At 40.6% G+C, this 21,015-nt stretch overlaps 1 protein-coding gene across 1 annotated transcript in view; it reads right to left on the bottom strand.

Moving 5' to 3' along the window:
* Positions 1-21,015, bottom strand: part of LOC126367603 (ATP-binding cassette sub-family C member 3) — a 29,522-nt gene that overhangs the window by 4,399 nt on the left and 4,108 nt on the right. Inside the window, exons 2-19 of the mRNA XM_050011197.1 lie at positions 19,637-19,823; positions 16,980-17,355; positions 10,231-10,458; positions 9,733-10,059; positions 9,280-9,480; positions 8,658-8,958; positions 8,408-8,589; positions 7,994-8,312; positions 7,802-7,907; positions 7,533-7,684; positions 7,181-7,425; positions 6,818-7,030; positions 6,490-6,638; positions 5,883-6,005; positions 2,386-2,456; positions 2,169-2,302; positions 760-915; positions 384-599 (exon numbers count right to left, since the gene is read on the bottom strand). Coding sequence (XP_049867154.1) covers positions 384-599; positions 760-915; positions 2,169-2,302; positions 2,386-2,456; positions 5,883-6,005; positions 6,490-6,638; positions 6,818-7,030; positions 7,181-7,425; positions 7,533-7,684; positions 7,802-7,907; positions 7,994-8,312; positions 8,408-8,589; positions 8,658-8,958; positions 9,280-9,480; positions 9,733-10,059; positions 10,231-10,458; positions 16,980-17,355; positions 19,637-19,773 — 3,636 coding nt within the window. The 5' untranslated portion in view covers positions 19,774-19,823. The remainder of the gene's footprint in view (positions 1-383; positions 600-759; positions 916-2,168; positions 2,303-2,385; positions 2,457-5,882; positions 6,006-6,489; positions 6,639-6,817; positions 7,031-7,180; positions 7,426-7,532; positions 7,685-7,801; positions 7,908-7,993; positions 8,313-8,407; positions 8,590-8,657; positions 8,959-9,279; positions 9,481-9,732; positions 10,060-10,230; positions 10,459-16,979; positions 17,356-19,636; positions 19,824-21,015) is intronic.

Here is a 21,015-nt window from a genome sequence, read left to right as displayed (position 1 = left end):
CTTCAGAATCATTAATAAAGTATTGTAGTACAGTAGGTAGTCAAACGTCCTTAACTTTATGGCCGAACTTGCGGCGGCGGCGAATAATTAAAGCATGATCATAACTCTACTTAAATTATTATCGACATCATCACACCCAATTTAGATAAGTATGCATAGGCTTGTACTGAATGAGGTCCATTTATTGAGGACGCCTACCACCACCATATGATCATTCCGACCAGCGTCATTGTTTTTCTATTTTAATTGTCAATTTGTGTATGTTTGAGTCTGATGTTTTTGTACATTGATGTACTTAAGTATTTATTTGTATTGTTATTGAGTGCGGCGTCCTTTTACGATAAATAATGTATTTCTTTCTTTAAGTAATAAAACGTAGCAACCTTGTCAATGACGAGCACGTCAGCAGAGAACCGGTACATCATGTGGCCGGGCTGCGGGCGCAGCTGCAGCGGCGCGCGCAGCACGGCGTGCAGCAGCCGCTCGTGCAGCGCGCGCCGCGCCGCCGCGCCCGCGCCCGCGCCCGCCACGCCGCACGCCAGCATCGCGCATGCGCCCAGTGCGCACCAGAACGCGTACACGCACACGCTGTACCACATCTACAAACAATACAGGCTTTAAGTAAATACGTTTCGTCCAGAGGGTTGGTGTAGGTGTTCAGGCGAATAGCTAATCCATATGCCTCTTTTGCAAGAAAAAACCTGCAACAAAAACATTCTGATCAAGCCATCTCCTCAAGTGTATGAATAGCCTACCAACCTGGTCATCATTAAGCGGCTCCCTGGCGTTCCTAGAGGTGGTGTACGTGAGCCAGCAGTCGGCCGCCAGCCCCAGCGCCTGCGCCGTCACCGCGGCTGCGCAGTACGCCACGCCCCACCACCCGCATGCGCGTGCGTACTCCCGCCATACCGTGCACTGGAAACATTATCATTAATATTTGAACTCTTTAGCTTTCATTTCACTGAACTCTGCCGAACCTCACTCGATCTTCCAAATGTCGTTCATCACTGTTAGACTGAGAGAATTTGTTCAGCTGTTCTTGTCCGTCGCATAGTAAAACTCTGGTTAAATCTGTCACCGTATAGACCATAAGTATTCATCTTAGAACTTCAATACCATAAGTTCACGACTATTTCCAACAGGGCTAGTCAGAGGTACATCCATCGCAAGATAACTGAGCACCCACGCTTCACCGAGCTTTCGTTAGACCAAGGTTTTAGGTAAGCCGTTTCGCTGTCTATAAAGAAAGAAAGAAAGAAAATATGTATTTCCACATTTACAAACTTAAATTACAAAAATTAAAAAAAAAACAAAGACAAGAAGACAAGTAATTACACAATGGAGGCGCCCAAAATAAAAAAAGGATCTCCCTCAGCATAATGCCGTGACACGTGCTTAGCACGGGCCGCGGCGCTGGTATTATGGGAGACCTAACGAACGTAACGTACTATGGAACGTAATAACGGTCAAGCCAACTGTGGTGGTGAAACTTGCATAATAACTCTCATTGGCGTAAGTCCAGCACCGGTGCTCCCCGTTTTAAAAGCAAGCCGGACCAAACTGACTTACATTATTAACTTCAATATCAAATATAGTAATAGTTTGTCTTATGGAAGCTTACTAACTCTTGTTTCTCGAAATAAATATATATGTATATGTTTTTATGTGTAATTGTGACTGAGTTCCTCAGGTTAAGGATTACAGGCGTGATTTATTTCTAGTTTATTATGATTTTAGTAGTTTTTTAGAATGTCAGTAGGTGTTGGGAGCTGTAGTAGTCCAAGTTGGTAGAACGGTTGCCTCTCACTTTGAGGTCGCAGCCTCGAATCCAGCACAGGCCTAAACCAATGATTTTCGAATTTGTTTTGTAAGTAATTCATGTTTGGATCATAAATGACTGTCACGTGCTCAGCGGTAAAGGAAAACATCGCAAGGAAACCAACATTTCCGAGAAATGCATTTTCGGAGGTATGTGGCCTATTCTGTATTGGGCTGGATATCCTTTCGCGGGTTGGAATGTTAGACAGGCAGTCGCTTCTGTAAAAAACCGGACCTGTCCAATCTTCAGGTTAGTTAAGCGGACCCTGTGAAAAACGGTGATAGGGAGATGAGTAGGTGTTGAGTTTACCCTATCTCAGTCGTAGGTACCAATATAAGAGTAACATTACCTCACTGATAGAGGGTTCCTGTTCAGCATCTTCTTTCAGGGTTGGAGGGCTGTCAGGGGCAATGGCGGAGGTCTCGATGCCGTTTGACGTGATGGACGCAAACGTTGTGTCCAACCTCGTCCCTTCGCCAGACCCTGAGATATAAATAAACAATGCAATTGGATTAAACATCGATTTCTCTGGAGTGTAGAGCGAAGCTATCTAAGGTAAGTCTTACCATTTGTTTGGTTTTCTGTAGGAGTTTCGGAATCAGCTTGAATCAACCGACGTAGGGTTCTTGGTGTCCACCTGCAGTAAAAATTACGTTCTAATTATTCATCATTATTAAAAAACATGCAGTGTCTTGCGACAACATAAGTTTCCAAACAAGCGCATCTCCAAAAATATCTTATATTATTATATAGGCTTATAGAAAGGTCGATTTCTCTTAAATACCTATCTAAGTTTCTAAATATACTGAATTCAAATCGGACACATGACCTTAAAACCTATAATATCAACCATTACTCGTTTTTTTTATGGTTACTTTTAACATTACGGGACCAATGTCATTAATGTTACAAATGCATTATCTCGCACTGCACTGAAGTATGAGTCACGATCACCACAACATCAGTAATGGACCACAAACCACAGGAAAAAATTAAAACAACCATGTTTTATGTAAGTACTTATATGGTCCATCGTAGTGATAACATCAGAATGAAACTGCGCGGAACAAAAGTGCAAATAAATGTTTTAACTAATAATCATATTTTCCTCATGCATGAATTTGCGTAGGAATTGTTATATATTGACTAAGATCAACAATTAAGGTTTTACATTGAATTGAATCTGGATCGTTTAAAAAGAAAATGCGTTAATATAATATACCTAAACAGCCTTTGTAGGTACAGTCAATACCCCACCATGAGAACACGCTCCTCATCGACCAAAGTATGAGCCTACTTTACGACGCACTGCTTTCATCATCCTCCTGCCCTTATTGCACTCTAGGTGGCTTCGGCACAACATGTATTCCACTTCCATTAATTTCTTTCACTCGTCATCTCAGTACTCGCACATGTACTACGACACACTGTTCTAATTCCCTTATCGCAATCTACCCACTAGGGCCGATTATTTTTCTCAAATGATATCCTCTCAGACGACGCTCTGAACCGAGGTTCGCGCCCAACTGGGCACCCTCAGGTCTGTTGTCTTAAATATTGTACCGGGTGAGAACCTTCAGCGCTCCCCATGTGCCCGGGCAAGTATTTAATGACATTTCGACGGGGAAGAAGCAAATACTCCTATCTTACATTTTTAGGCAAATCGACTTTTTGATGTAGTTCGTTGCGAAATTTAATTTTACGTTGGCTGGCAAGATCTCCGTTGTATATTTCCTACTTTTAGGGTGATTTTCGATGAATAGAAATAGCTCTTAAAATAAAGATTTTATATGTTGCAATATTTTTTATAAAAATATCTCCTTTCTACAGAAATAAATAACTCCTATCTCATGTTTTAATCGATAATAGCTCCTATCTTCAGAATCAAGCATGAGTCTTTTTGTTTAATGGAAGATGATGGTCGATGGATGATGATGGGCAATGGGCATGGCACGAAATGTGTCTTTGTTTCAAAAATAAGAGATGATGGACCCAAGATCTACTTTTTGGGGTGATTCGATCACTGACACTTTTCAATATTAAATTATTTTTTTCCTAAGCGTGTAGCTCGAAAACGGGCGAAATATAAAAAAATAATAATTATATTAACAAATTTGTAGACAATTTAATTTTCTTTAAATTAATATAAAGTTATTTTCTCTAGGACGCATCGTTTTTGAGATATCAGCGAAAAACTCAAAATTGGTATCTCTGACCTACACCCATTCCGCAACACAAAACATTTTTTTAAAGACAGTTATTAATAAAAATTGTTTGACAAGTTAATTATTTGATATTGGATAACTGGGTTATTTATAATTATCTTTTTGTCAAAAAAAATCCCACAGTTTTAATTTTGGAGAGGAATTTAGAATAAAAAGTGAGAAGTAAATCGAACGACCAATACCATACAAAAATATCGATATTTTATATTTTTGTATGGTTTGGTAAACATTAAGTTACGGAAATGACACCATGTAAACGTGGGAATTTTTACTATGTTAACTCCATAAATAAGGACACATTCAGGAATGTGTTCCGGAACACATTCCTGAAGAAAAATCATAGGATTCCTCCCACATACTCTACAACTCCTTTATTGACCGGTCTATTGATAATGATTTTAATAAGTACCTACTTGTTGATCTCAGTTGATTATTGACTTAATAAATATATAATTCGTCATCATCATCAATTTAAGAGCCACGCTCTTGTCGGTGTAGCATTTTCCAGAATACTCTCCATGCTACTTTTTTAGGGAAAAATAGGGCAGTGGTTTCTCTCTTGCCTTGGTATAATTCGTACTATATTGATATTTTTTTTAAATGCCAATTAAAAAACGAAGGTGCCTACTTTATCATGATCAATAAATAATTTGTTAAACCTTGTTTAAGATCAAAGATTATTTTCATTAAAAATGCTAAGCGTAGCACTTTCTTTAAAAAAGCTGTCATTCAGTATTTTAAAAAAAAATACGATTATTTGTTATTATATTGCATGCTTTATAATAGTTTACAGTTAAATATTTACTAGTTAAATGTTGCGGCATTGCTTTATAATATCTCCTAACTTGAACATAATTTGAAATTCATTCAAAGCAATACATCCTATCTTACAAAATCATGTATAATTTACGTTAGTTTTATAGTTATTGTTTTTTTTTAATTATTAATAGGTTTTTGAAGCTACAGTGAATAGTTTACAAAGAGAAATAAGTCAAACAATAGGAATTTGAAGGATTAATTGCAAGTGGAAAAACCGTCTAACGTCAAAACTTTCGACCCAACACAGAAACCAATAGGCTCTAACTTACATTAACTTTAATTCCTCTATATATACAAAATTAATATTAGTTTAAAAAAATGTCTCTTGAAATAACAAAACTACCTTCAGAACATGACGTCGCGCTATAATTATTAACAAAAAAGATATTCAGTTTTTTCCTCTTCCTGTAAAGTTAGGTCTGTGTAAGATAGGAGTATTTGCTTCTTCCCCGTCGATTTGCGGTACCTAAATCTACAATAAGTCACGTAAAAAAACTGTTCTATTGTTTACTATTATTTTAGTAGTATATATAAGTAGACATTTTTTGTATTAAATAAGTGTACATATTTTTTTAAGTATTACTTATCATATTTTAATTAACATAGCTAATATAGCATCATGCCTGCCGCCTGTATCACCCCTTCCTTCGCCAGCTAAGTCCCATCATGGGACTCCCATGTTATAGGGGGCTAGCCTATTGCCGTTTACTGGGCACAAATCCTGGTGATATCAATTATCAATTATTATTAATAATTATTATCATAATTATTAATCATAATTGATTATTATTATTTATTTATTTATTATTATTAATTATTATCTATGATTCAAACATGAATTCAAAGTCGTAAAAGTCGAATTCAGTAGTTTAGAACCCGAGCTGGGATTTGAACCCGTGACACTACGATGTAAGTCACGCCTTCTCTGAACGGGACTATCACGGATTTTCCATGTACTTAAGTAAGTAATATAAAACAAAATATTATGTATTTTAGTTAAATAAGAATAATCTACGTACCTAGCGAGAGTGCGGTGTGTGCCTGTGCGCGGACGCAACAATCGTCGCAACAGGCTTGCTTCCCGCTGCAGCGCCGTGTTCGACGCGTCGGCGCTCACTGCTCGACGCACCTCGCGACGCCACCTGGAATATAACGGTATAAATATTGACATTTTCATTGATCTTCTTTTCGCGTTATTTAAGTATTTGTACAAAGATTCCTGCCATCGCCCTTGCGTTTAGAACTGATGGTAGTATACTACTACTACTATCCTGTGGGTTGTGAGGTGGATTACCAACCTCATCAACCCTGGCAGGTCAGGGTCATTATTGAGCCGCCAAAGGCCCCTGACATGACTCATGTAACGACTACATAGGTACTTACATCAGTAAATAGTAACCGGGACCAACGGCTTAACGTGCCTTCCGAACCACGGGTCAACGAAGACGAAGCTGGTAATGAAAACTATCGACACATTTAGATGACTTCGTAAGAAGCTATTGTGCAACAGAATTATTGAGAGTAAAGGATTCTTTTTCGCGTAGGTTGTCATAGAGCTTCCAGAAGTCTGACATAACGTTCTCATGCCGCGTTCGGCTACGGCGAATGTTACTGCATGCTACTTACTTGTAGTTCTGCATGGAGGGCGGCGGCGAGGAGAGCTGCCGCGACAGTTTGGGTCGCGGCCGCAGCGACGCGCGCCGCCGCCAGCTGCCGCCGGCCACCGTCGCCACCTCCGCCAGCAAGTGCGCGCCTGTCGCCTCGCTGATGCCCACCTGTAGGGTTATACACAAACGGTTTCTGTTGTACTATTCGTTGTTTATACGGATGATATCGTTCGTTGAATCGGGGTCCAAATTGAAGCCAAGGATATAAAAAAAAACACCAGAGCTGCTGAGGTTAACCATCCACCTGACAGCCCACACGACAGGAGAAGAAGACTGTATATAGTTACCGCAGCGTCATCAGACACTTGTCTGTGGAAGCGCGTGTGGCTGAGCGCACGCAGCAGCCGCGAGCGCTCGCGCGCGGCCCCGCCGGGCGGGCCGGCGCCGGATCGCGCCGCCGCCGCTCGCGCCTCCGCCGCCAGCTGCGTCCAGCGGCCCAGCACGCCGCTCGCGCCAGGCCGCCCGAACCCGTTCACACGGCCGTCCTCCATTGCTATTATCTGGACGGAAATAGGTATTACATACCGGGATCAGATAAGCAGGTATTTTGCATTAAAAGTAGGTGCTTTTTATCAAGTTCACACGCCAATATCGGGAACCTTACAAAATACTGCACTCTCAAAATCACTGTTCACAAGATAAAGAATTACCATGTCAGCATAATGCAGGAGCTCCAGGCGGTTAGTAGCAACAAGAACTGTACGACCGGCGCGGGCGGCGGGGACGAGTGCGCGAGCCACGACATGCCTGGCGAGCGGTGCGTCCAGCGCGCCGAGCGGCTCGTCGAGCGCCAGCAGTCGTGCGCGCGAGTACAGCGCGCGTGCCACGCACACGCGCACGCGCTGGCCTCCGGAGAGGGGCGCACCGTGACTGCCAAGGTGAGTTGCGTCCCCATCTGGAAAAAATGTATAAGATCTAGGTACTTGATAAAATTAAAGCCTACTTAATTTTAAATGTGCTCTTACCCGGTAGGTTGTAAGTTCGTATAACACATATACTTACCAGGTAAAAGCTGCAAGTCTGGTCGCAGGCCGGTGGCGCGCAGCACGCGGGCATAGCGGCGCTGACACCACGCGCTGTCCATCACTATGTTGTCTCGCACGGAGCCCTCCAACAACCAGGGCGGCTGACCCGCGTACCATGATGAAAAATGCCTGCACACGCAGTACCTATAATTAATGCCCGCTGCACACAAAACCGGGGAAAAAATAGGTACCAAAATAGGGACCAATCGCACTCGTACATAACTATCTGCAAACACCCTTACTAACCCATTAAATACAACGTCTCCTCTCTCCAAATACATTTCTCCGAGTAGAGCTGATAGTAATGAAGTCTTGCCTGAGCCAGTGGCACCAACAACCATTATCAATTTACCTGTTGGAAAAAATATAATAATTGAAAAGTAGCTTGTCTTTTGTTTTATAAAGTTCAAAATGATTTTGAAATAATAGCATAGGTACCTGGAGGCAAGTCTAAATCATCAACTTCTAACAGAGCATCGCTTTTCATTCCCCACGAAAATGCTGCGTTTCTAAATCTGACTAGATACTCCTGGCTCTGCGCAAGAGCGGACATTTCATCCTCTGAGGACTGCTCTTCCGTTTCCGGCCCTTCTTTCCCTTCTTCGTCCCAAACACTCGCGTCCTCTGGCATTGCCTCATCTGCCTCGTTTTTGGAGTCATCCGAACACTTCCGTTGACCAGAATGATCAAAATTATCTTCTCTCACATTATTCGATTCTGGAAGTTCCAAAAAATCTTTGATCCTTTTTGTGCTAACCTGTGGGAATAATTGACACCTTTTATTTATTGGTAGCCTCTCGTTAAAGATTATATTAAAGTGGTTCAATGCGGTAAACACTTGTAGCAGCTTACCATAGCTTGAATCACCATCAGCACTGTCACTGGTAGAATCAGTAAAGGTATCGTCATTTGATTGAACAGTGCCAGTCCAGCGAACACATTAACGGCAGTCAGTCCTTTACTGTTTTCCAGAAAATAATATACAGTGAAAGTAATCAATGTTACCAGTATCGTTGATACTTGCGTTGTAAATGCTGAAAAGATAAAATTGTTTTATTGGTTGTAATTCGCGCTGTAGTTTTGATGTAGTAAATATACGTACTCAAGAAACTCCAATAAAATGAATCCTTATTTAGCAATTTCAGTTCCACTTCTCTCAGATTGAGTATTTTCTCCTTGAACAAATCTTCCCAGACGTAAAGCTTGATAACGTTCATCCCTTGTAGAATCTCTGTCATTTTGGATACTCTGTGGTCTGTGCATTTGGCGATTTCTTTTGAGTTGTCGGACAACCTTTTTCCGATATAAAACTGCAGTGGGGTTATGACCAGTATGCTCGCCGCGGTACCTATTATCGCACTCGCTCCCAATTTGGTATAGAGTAGGTATAATATCACTGCCACCTGCAAGATTTACGTAAAATGATAGTTATGCGCCGTGTTGAAGGTTAATAACGTCTTTTTAGGAATAATTCGTGTAAAGACAGCATTTACAAACCTGTAGTAGTTACTTACATTATTCTCAAAAAATAATTTACGAGGTCACGTACACAAAGACGATACTCGTCTTTCAATTTACTTAACATCATACATACAAAACAAAATATTCCACAAGAAGTAGGTAAGTACTTAGGTATATTCTAGTCACAATAATCTATCAAGTTCATACGCATTTTACGCTCATGTATCTATGTCGTTACGCGTTATTCATAGCTAAGTAATTACCTTGAGCGGAATGGCCCACATGTAGTGTATGATCCAGACACAAGACATGACGTTGTAGGTGTCCTGAGAGACCAGGTTGGTTAGCAACCCAGACTGGGTGGTGATCCCCTCATCCGGGTGGAGTAAGGGCGACTCTTCATCCGCGTCCGACTCCGGAGCCGACCATGGCGCTAACCGCATGCATTTGTCGTAGACCATTGCCTAAAACGATGTGGTATCTTTTATTTCATTGTGATTGTCGTGAAATACTCATGTGCTTACTTACATTTTTTTATACAATTATACATACATATATTATTAGTGTTGCATTTAAGCATTCTTAAGGTATGAACAATGTATTTTATTGAAGAGACCGTTATCTAGCATGGTGTGGTGTGCTTTACAGTGCATCACTTTAAAAGTTCATTGACATTATTAGCACGTAATAGCATACAAATTATGAATGGAACATACTTGCAAAGCCGTCTTCAACCTCGTTCCCTCGACCGTAACTAAGTGCGTTGAGTTTTGAGACAAAAACGCTTGACTAATCAGCGCAAGAGTTATAATCAGGAGCATAACGTAGCCGTTGGAGCAGAACTCTTCAAGCGTGACGTGTGTAGTATCTGCGGCTGGCGACGGGGCTTCCAGGAACTGAATGACAATGGCGAGGCCAAGAGGAGGCACTACGCCTATTAGGTCGCTGAACAGCTTCATCACGCCGGCGAGGTAAAAGTTTGGCCAGACCAATCTCACGTAGCATCGCCATATACTGACACCGTCTTTACATGTTTTCGAATTCTGAAATAAAGGAAGAAAGTAAGTAGACGTGTTTTGATTTTGCTGCTTTTACACAAAAAACTATGGAGCTTCTTCGAGTCAGGTGTTCTTTGTCATAATATTATGATTATATATGAGATAAAAATATTGTATCTTCCCAGATTACAAACACTTCGTATATAAACTACAAACCTCTTGTTCTTTATACACCCTGCAGAACTTCTGGTAGTATATCTGGGAGTGTTCCCTTTCAGGCAGGTCCCCCAGGTCGTCCTCTTCCAGCGGGGCCTCATATCCTTTACGCAGCAGGGTGTTGAGCCAAAAAAACGATATCTTGGAGAAAAAATGCGTGTCATGATGCTTGTACGTCGTGTTGGTCTCGGTCGACGGTTTCTGTCGCCCCCGGGAACGTTTTGTCACCTTTAAATAATAAACCTTGTTAATTACTTAAGTATAGGTAGCTTTATTCAATTGGTACTGAGCAGGGACGGGGTTCATAAACCAAAAATTTAAGTAACCGAAAGTCGAAAAAAGTGGTTTATATAAATGACTCACTAAATGAAAGTGCCTAAACTAAGACTTTTTCAATACTTAGATAGGCACCTACATTATATCAAATTACGCATACCATGACTCACTTATGCGGCAGATTATATTAATCCATATAACTATACAAGATATGATGCAGTTAATTTATACAAAACCTCCGGCGCCCTGCACCCTAGTGTGTCTACACACAAGTAGACACGAATGCTCTTAGTGTCAACAACCGAGATATGATTAAGAAGGGTGAAGTGTAATGGTGAGTCGTGGGGCACCGAGCGTGGCGAGTGGCGCCAGGCGGCAGATATCGAGGCTCCAGCGGCGACTGCCGTCAGGCGACGGATTAAGGAACAAACTACTTTAGTTACTTAATATCATTCTAGAAAGGACTAAGCAACTTGAAATACCATTGTATTTAAGTTTATAAATTATGTAATACAAACTGGACTTAAAAAAGGAAAAGAAAGGAAAACATGAAACAGTAGGACTAGGGCCCTGTGCTGGGAGGTTTTCTGGCCACGTCTTTCCTTTTCTTTCCTTGATAGTAGTTTTACAGCTAGTTAAATAACATGTAATTTAATTTTTGACGTTCAAAAAGCGCTAACTTTGTAAGCCAATTTTGAAAAATAAATATTCTTGAATTTTGAATTTTTGACTTGGCCGAAGCCGGCAGACATTTACGGATTTTAGGTCTGGTGAGTAGCGGTACTTACAGTCATAACTACAGAACAAGTAGAGTGACTGTACCGTCATACGTTATTACCCACAAAACACGTGCGCTACACATGTAGGCAATGAAACGTACTTACGTTGTAAATCCATTCGATATACAATAATACACTCGCTGTTACGTACCTGACTATTGATATTCTCGGAAATTTTACCTACAAGTAAGTTTATTAGGTAATATTTTTCATATATACCTACTTATTGAATAATCGGAAACGTAAGGAAGCTTGCCTGTAAGTAGTAATGTGGTAACATCTGAAAGTTATTTCTGACTATCCGTTTCATCTGTTCTGGTAAATGTTCGCCAGACTAAAGTCGTTAGGTATAGTAGTTACAGGTGATTCACAAATTAAAATGAAGGAAGTGTAACTAGTAAAACAATTTGTTACAGCTTTAGCTAATAACGACATTAAATTAAACAGGATAAGGTTTAAGTCTTATTGCAAAGAAGAAGCGTAAAAAGTATAAACCTTCTTTTGATTCTTCACATTGGTGAAGTGATATAATTATCATATTAAGTACCTACTCCCACCATCAGATAGGTAAATAATTGGTGAGCTCGGTACTTATGGTACTTATAATTTATTATCTGTCATTAGTAGTTGTAAGGTGCTTGAGCAACTTTAAACGATAATGCAATAACGCGAATGTACCCTAAGGCGGACGTCCAGTAAGTGGGTATATACCCTTACAAGTTCCGACCGTAGCCATAGATTAGCAGTTGAGACTATTAACCCATTAACAGCAGTTGACACATCACATTAGAAACTAGGTACTTACATAAGCTGAGTCATAGTAACAATATACTTTTTTCTCCTTTACAAAACAATGGAAAAGTAGTTCGCGGATATTTTCGTCCTATACTATACCATGTTCAAGATCATCAGATGATTGATAGCTTTCAGTTATCTTTAATTACGTATCTGCAGTTCAATGTTTGATTAAATTGGCCATAATTAGACGTCGAGAAGAATGCTATTCGAGTTTAAAAGATAAGTAGGTGGCAACTAATTATACCAAGTAAAAGAAGGAAAAATAAAGAAATGTACCTACAAGTAGAAAATAACTTGCCTCTATTATAGCCCATAAAAATGATGGTTAAATTTAATGAAATGCTTTCACTTTTTAATTCGCATTCCGGTGGAAATCCATTTGCGTTCCACACTTCCAGTCTCACAAAGTCGTTTAAAAATAAAAATAAGTACTTAGAAGATATTATCAACGCACCTACGCTACGGTCTATTCAGTTAGATTGCGCTGATCTCGTAATTTAGAGGAATTTTATGAATTCTTCGAAATTCTAGTGCGAATTTGTACTATTTACGGCCATTTTCCAACTAACCAAGAAAATTCGAGAGAAGAAATCTCCAAATGTTTTGGACGAAAATCTTAGACACGTCTACGAATGTTATAGAGTGTGACGGCGCCACCCAACACGTAGCTAATACATGAAATTGGCGAAAATAGTGACGCAGGAACCCAGAAACAGAAATAGGCGTTAGAAAAAATAATTTGAGAATTGATTTATTTATAAACCATCTAGAATAAAAAAACGTAGACGCGTTCTGCTGCTCTAACATGATGAACCTACTTAATATTAAGTATATTATAATATTAATACGGTTCACCATACCCACCTTAGAACTACATCAAAAGGACTGTCAACATGTCTCGATTACCTACTTCTGCTCATCCTATTAAGAGTTACTAGTATGAGTTTAACATCGCTTTATAGAGAAAACCACGTACTTAAACGGATTTAAAAAAAATCACATTCCGATGCGTTTTTCTTCAACGTTAAATTTATTTTATTCAATTAATTTCATTTTGGGTAAAAATAGAGTTCACGAATTTTTAACCGGGTGAAGCCCTTTTAGCGACCTAGGTCACTCTCTATGGATGTCACTTTCTTTGTAGGTCATTTCTGAGTAGGTCACTTTCTGGATAGACCATATTAAGTACAGTACAGTTTTCACTATGAGGCGACTTTATGTACTTAGGTATTTATGAACGCAATATGTGAGTCCTATTCCTAGCTAAGCGACGCAAAAGCCGATTACTTACAGTGCGACTTTAGCTTACAAAGAGTTAATTCTAAGTAGCAACATAAATATTTAACTAAGCTACAGTTAATCCATTAACCTGCGCCGGGCACTCAACCGACGTCTGTACAGTCGGCAGATAAACTCGATAACGTCTGCAGGTTTTAATTAAAATACTTTACAGAGCTTTCCAGTCTTGTATTTAATGTACCTAAGTACCTAGTTAAATACTTAAAGTTCTTGCTCGTCGCGACTATTTACGTTTGACACTCGCTTTAGTAACTAAGTACTTAGGCAACCTAATTTTCACTAATTTTCTTTCAAAAACAATAATTATGAAATATCGTCTGCATCTAAAGTTAAATAATAAATGAAACTGACTTTTATTATATCCTCGTAAGGCCCGGATTTCCAGACACAATAGTTAAACAATGGGATTTGGATTTTAAAAGGACTTTGGGCCTTACGACCATACTGCTACGAATAAATATTATTTATTCGTAGCCATATTGTAATTACTAATTACCTACTAACAAACTGTACTTATCTAATGCTAAGGTAAAATCCTATGTTTTTAAAAAACGTAAATGCTATTGAAACTTATGTATTTTCATTTTCTTTTTGCTCTATCACGCTAGTTAGATTTAAGTACTGTAATATAATAATTATTTAATTATTCTTTGGCATTACCAAAAAAACCAAATACTTTGAAATGCGAAGAACACCGGACACTGAGCATAATATCACAGGCTTCAAAAATTTTACTTAAAATCATTCAAAACCGACTGAGACCTAAAGCTGAGGGATGTCTGGGAGATGACCAGTATGGGTTCAGGGAAAAGAAAGGTACAAGAGAAGCAATATTAGCTTTAAGACTGATAATTGACAGGAGATTGGATTTAAGCATGGATACCAGCGTGGCTTTTATAGACCTTGAAAAGGCTTTTGACAAGGTAAACTGGAGGAAAATGATGAGGGGGTTGAAGGAAGTAGGAATGGATTATAGAGACCGAAGGATAATATACGAACTATATAGACACCAGGAAACTGTCGTAGAAATAGGAGAAGTGAAGAGAAAAGCTAGAGTACGGCAAGGTGTAAGACAGGGCTGTTCCTTATCTCCACTAATATTTAACATTTTCATAGAGGGTGCCATGAAGGAAATAGCTAAAATCAGTAACGGAATAACAATAAATGGACAGAATATAATTAGTATCAGATTTGCAGACGATATTGCGGCACTGGCCAGTAATAAAGAAGACCTAGAAACCCTACTTAACACAATGAACACAGTTTTTGAAAAATACGACCTTAAAATTAATATAAGTAAAACCAAAATTCTAACAATTTCCAAAACTCCAAAAATAGACAGCCAAATAATTAAGTTAAATAATATCCCGATTGAAAATGTAAAGAACTTTAAGTATCTAGGCAGCATAATAACGAATGACTCAAGATGTACTTTAGACGTTAAAACCAGAATAGCAATGGCAAAACAAGCTTTCCATAACAAAGGGTGCATATTCAAGGCTAGGATTGCCAAATCTATCAGAAAAAGATGTGTCAAAACCTTCGTATGGAGTATAGCCCTCTATGGATGTGAAACTTGGACACTGACACAGAAGGACAGAGAGAGACTCGAGGCCTTTGAAATGTGGTGTTGGAGGAGGATGGAAAGAATAAGTTGGACAGAAAGGGTTACAAATGAGGAAGTGCTAGTAAGAGTAAGGGAAAAGAGACAAATACTGAGAATTATTAAGGACAGAAGAGGCAAGATGATTGGACACCTAATAAGACACGACGAATTCATTAAAAACATCATAGAAGGAAAGCTAGAAGGAAAGAGAGGAAGGGGAAGACCAAGAAGAGCTTACATGGAACAGATTAAAGAAAAGGTTAACGTCGTGTCTTATAGGGAAGTCAAGGAATTGGCCTTTGATAGACTGGAATGGAAAATGCTACACCGACAAGAGCGTGGCTCTTAAATTGATGATGATGAATATAATAATACGTTACACTTCGAAGGCATCAGAGTGTAACATTTCCTGAATGTTTGTGTTATTTGAACGCGCACAATGTGACCAATGTGATGATTATTATCACTTTTACACTCGGCATCATAAAGGTGCCAATTGTGGCATTTTTCAATTAAAAGAAAATCCATGTCGCTGGTAGGTATTGGATTTAGAGACCCCCCACACTAGCGTCTTTCGAGCGTCGTCGTCGTGCCAGCGTCCGCGGAACGTCCACGCGACGTCGACGCCGCGGCGACGCGACGCCAGCGCTGGCCGGCGGCCGAACGCCCAGCGTGCGCTGCGCTAGCGTCGCGTAACCGCGGCTCCTGTCGCGTACAATCAGTGTGAAAATGGATTCCGACGAAGAAACACTGCTGTTGATATTACTGATCCAAAAATTACGCAAACGAAAAAGGAAACATCGTCGTCAACATTGGGAACATCCTCTGTGTAGTGCTAGAGTTCAGGAAAGCGATTATTTCGTATTGTATTGTCAACATATAAAAAATAATAAAAAACACTTTTATGATTATTTACGGATGCCAAAACGAATATATGACGAACTATTACAATTGATACAGAACGATATAAAATATCAAGATACCCATTTGAGGATTTCTGCGTCACCTGAAGAGAGGCTTATTATTACATTGAGGTAAGTAAAAACGCAATCTTTAAATCACGTAAAAAAATTGTTTTTATTTAGAAAACTTACAAGAAACTAAATCACAGATTGATTAATAGAATTACAAATCAAAATACAAATCAAATCAAATAGAATTACAAATCAAATCAATTGCGTTGTGCATTGTACTTGTTCGCAAAAAACGTTGAACTGACGCCGCGGCTACGTGACGCCAGCGCCGCGCACGCTCGGCGTTCGGCAGCCGGCCAGCGCTAGCGTCGCGTCGCCGCGGCGTCGACGTCGTGTGGACGTTCCGCGGTCGCTGGCACGACGACGACGCTTGAAAGACGCTAGTGTGGGGGGTCTCTTAATGTATCTTAGTAGTAAAATTGTAAGTAGATATTTCCGAGATTACGGGATCATTCTACTGACAGATGCCAAGTGAATGAAAATTTAACATGGAATCTATTCTCTTTCTAATTCAAATTGCTATAGCGTATCTCCATTAATAATATTAATAGTATTATCGCCATTTAATAATATTAACCTACGAATGTAAGTACGTGTAAATAACAAAACTACTTAATTACTTTTATTCTATATATTCAGGTCACCACGGCACAGGAAACGGCATAAAATGTTGGTCCCCTACGCGGAGTGTTGCATGCATGTTTCGCGCCATCGTGTGCGTTAATAGGGAAAAGTATGCCGCGCCCGCGCAGCGCTACATATTGAACTGATCTGCCATGCAAACCGCGCGCATACTAATACTCACGAGCTACCAGATACTCCACATTCCTTACTTTAACTCACATAAATTGTTATGTAGCGATACGCAAATGGTACATTAACATTCATATAATTCAGTTCAGTTGAAAGAACTTGTGAAGAAATAAACAAATCGTTCTGTCACGCGTAGTTTCCATAGCTAATGGACGCTTCTAGGAATTCATAGTCAATGGGGAATGAATCAACTAGGAAACTTACCTCGTCATAAAAACAGATGCAGTCGACCACCGATATGATGAGAGCGAGGAGCACCGTTGCGCCTTGGATGTAGAGTTCAATGTGTTTGGGGGAGGGGTCGGTGGAAAGGTGTTGCCAGAGGATGGCGGCGGAGGAGATGGCAGTGAGGAACCAGTATACGGCGAGGTAGAGGATGGGCGCGGCGGAGCGGCGGGTCCAGAGGGCGACATGCAGTGCGGCGGCGGCCAGCCACGCTAGCGGGGCCAACACGGCGCCCACCAGTTGCACGGTGTCGCCGGGGCGAAGGCACGCCGCCGCCGCGCCGCAGCACCACGCAGCCCCCAGCGCCACGCTCGCCACGCCGCGCACGTTCTGCCCGCGCCAACGTCTCCCATACCTACAAAATATACAAATAATACAACACGAAACGCGGGGGCTTAGTTAATCATGCCTCGTACCTCTGACTACCCCATTGGTTAATGTAATAGTGGGCTTAGGTATACAAATACCAATCCCACCACGGTAACAAACATAAGACATACTTAGATGCCACTATATTTATACAGCGAACACGAGCATGTTATAATTTAGACAACAGCCTCCGTGGTCTAGTGGTTAGAGCGTTAGGCTCACGATCTGGAGGTCCGGGTTCGATTCCCGATGGGGACATTGTCGAAATCACTTTGTGAGACTGTCCTTTGTTTGGTAAGGACTTTTTAGGCTTGAATCACCTGATTGTCCGAAAAAGTATATGATGATGTAATATAAGTAGATGATTCCGTGCTTCGGAGGGCACGTTAAGCCGTTGGTCCCGGCTATTAGCCGTAAAAAACACCTCCACCAACCCGCAGTGGAGCAGCGTGGTGGAGTATGCTCCATCCCCCCTCCGGTTGATTGAGGGGAGGCCTGTGCCCAGCAGTGGGACGTATATAGGCAGTTTATGATATTTATGAGTGTACTAAGTACTAGTTATATAATTACATAACATATGTGTAAATACATAAATATCCTATTATACGTCCCACTGCTGGGCGTAGGCCTCCCCTCAATCAACCGAAGGGGGTACTCCACCACGATGCTCCACTGCGTGTTGTTGGAGGTATTTTTACGTCTAATAGCCGGGACCAACGGCTTAACGTGCCCTCTGTGGCACAGAATCAACTTATTTAAGCCTGTAAAGTCCTTACTTCACGGTCACGCAAAGTGATTTCGACAATGTCCCCATCGGGAATCGAATCCGGACCTCCAAATCGTGAGCCTAACGGTCTAACCACTAGACTACGGAGGCTGTTAGTTATATAATTATGTACTATAATACATAATAACCGATCAGTAAAAAGAGTAGGGCAATTGGCTATAGTGGTATAGAACTTCATAACTTAACAGATATATGAAAGATATATTAATAATAAGAAAAACGTCATAGGATGGGTGACCACAAAAAAAAGTTTTCATCTCGAGCTCCTCCGTGCTTCGGAAGGCACGTTAAGCCGTTGGTCCCGGCTGCATTAGCAGTCGTTAATAACCATCAATCCGCACTGGGCCCGCGTGACGGTTTAATGATGGTTTAAGGCCCGATCTCCCTATCCATCCACAGGGAACGCCCGTGCCCCAGCAGTGGGGACGTTAATGGGCTGATGATGATGAAGAAAAACGTAAGTGTACGACTGTAACCTTAGCGGACTGCTTCTCAATCGGGGAGCGCCGGTTAGAGCCCTGTACCGGACTTGCACCACGAGTTATTAATTTGCCGTAAGTACAGTTTCCACTAACACAGTTGGTTCGACCATTATAGACGGCGATACGGCTCCCCACCATGCTGGTCTAACAGAAAGCTCTGGTACTTAGGATGGTATTAAATTATTAATAAACTAATCTCAGCTGAGACCGTCCTCAAGATCATGCTCAAGTCTCTGTTTTTATATAAGAACTGTCACATTGACATGATCTTGAGGGCAGTCTCAAAGCTGAGATTAGTTTATTAATACCACCCTTAGTTCATAATGTGATGGATATACTACTGGCTACCCCAATTGGGATATAGTCGTGAGCTTATATTATATGTATATTTATGCCTTGAAGATTGATCGTAGAAAAGTGATTCTTAGTGTTCTCCCCGAAGCACCCTAATTTAACATTTCATTAACCACTACGCATGACTACACAATCAATTAAGTAAGTTTTATGCGCGTACGTATCTTTCATAAATCTTCGTGTTATGCGCAGCTTCATTTTGCCTTCTAGTGTCTATCTTGTTTTGTACCATACATATTCATAAACTCACGACTATAATCACGAACGGGATGCGCAGTCACTAGTATTATTACTTGATTTGTTTTATTATTTGCAGCCGTTTTTTATACGAAGTTCAAAAATAGTTTATGACGGACGAACCGCATGGCGACAGGAGACTACTCCGTAGCACCCATTATTATTAGATTGTGTCATATCTAACATAATGGGTTGCCTAATTAAGGAATTATCAAGCTTTTAACAGTAGCCCGAGAAGATAAAGCAGCTGAACGTCTTCTATGTTTTTTTTTTATTCGCTATCAGACTTCATACCCAGAAGCACATGAAGCTTTTTGTTACCACACTTTTGTAGATTCGTAGTACTTAGTATGAGGATTTATCTGTGTTAGTACTGTAAGAGTATGATTTAGGTACGAATAACTGACCACTGCGGCTGCACAGGAGCGCAGCAGCATATGAGTGCGGCGGCGACTGTTGCGCAGTACAGGTGTATGGAGTGCAGCGCAGCGGCCAGCGCGCGCATCTCGCATGCCGCGTCGTCGCGCGCGCATACCGCGTCCATGCTGGCTGCTGGCTCAGCTCGCCGACACACTCCGGCGCATACGTCACTATCTAAACAACGCAGTCGTGTTAAGAACGTGTTCTTCTACACATAGACCACAATTCCTAATGGGGTGGGCAGAGCAGAGATAAGTAATCAAATCAGAAGGCAAAGTGGCATAATATGGTAACAGTCTATCGTGCATATTATTATGGATCATTTTGTTAGAAAGGAAATCTTTTATCAGTTCTTACATGCTCTGTAAGATTTAAATGTGCGAACGCGTTCTAAGTATAGTTACGTTTTGTTTCTTAGCAAAGAAGTATTGCAGTACATACTTATTCGGTCTGCGAGACTTCAGGAGGATCCGCACGGCACCCACGCCGTATCGCGAAGGTTTCAAGCAATGGACGCATCGAATGCTATCTACTTGGATAGACGTTGTACGGCTATTGGTTTAAGTCCTCGATATAATTCGCACCGCGCGCGGCGTGGTTGCCGTGCTGTGAGGGCTGGAGGTACTAGCATAACATGCTTACCTACTATACTTATACAATACGCGATAATGAATTTTATTGGTGACTCTACGTATATAATTAAACATCTAAAGTAGGTAACTAGGTATTTCGACATTGTTAATGATATTGGTTGGTTTTGTTTGCTCACTACGTGATAGCATAGTTACTTCAGTTTAAAGTTTCTTAAGTCTAAAATATACTTTAATACAAATAGCACCTACGTATCTTTGTTATAACTTGTGCCCTAGGATAGATACCTTGTTGGTTGGTATGTACCTGTATCACGGCTCGGAGACACTTACTTAACGACGGTATTTCCGTAGATTGTGAAGTAATGCTGCTTTCTACTTGATTATAGTGTGGGAAGGCTAAACTTTCATTTTGTATTTATAACCGTATAATCTGAAATTCAAGTAGGGAATCAAAGCGTCACCAGTCGTGTTACAGTCACACATAGAATAGGTACTGTGATGATTGTATGCTACTAGTCGTTAACATACTTTTAAGTAAGTTTTTAATTGTATTTTTCTTTCTTATGTTGGATTTTTGGAAGATGTCTGCTGTTAGCGGATTTGTTTTGGGCTCCCGGGCCGCATACACACACGTATATACACACACACATTCTACGGAGGTCACGTTTCTACGGAGGGTCCAATGACTTTCCAGAATAGTTTAGATGATTAAATTTGAACCAGTGTCAACTTCTTTTCTACATAAAAAAGCAGCTCCGGCTGTGAGATTAATC

This window comes from Pectinophora gossypiella, chromosome 6, assembly GCF_024362695.1.
Source record: "Pectinophora gossypiella chromosome 6, ilPecGoss1.1, whole genome shotgun sequence".
NCBI classification, from domain to species: Eukaryota; Metazoa; Arthropoda; class Insecta; order Lepidoptera; family Gelechiidae; genus Pectinophora; species Pectinophora gossypiella.
This window is presented reverse-complemented; position numbering and strand designations above follow the sequence as displayed.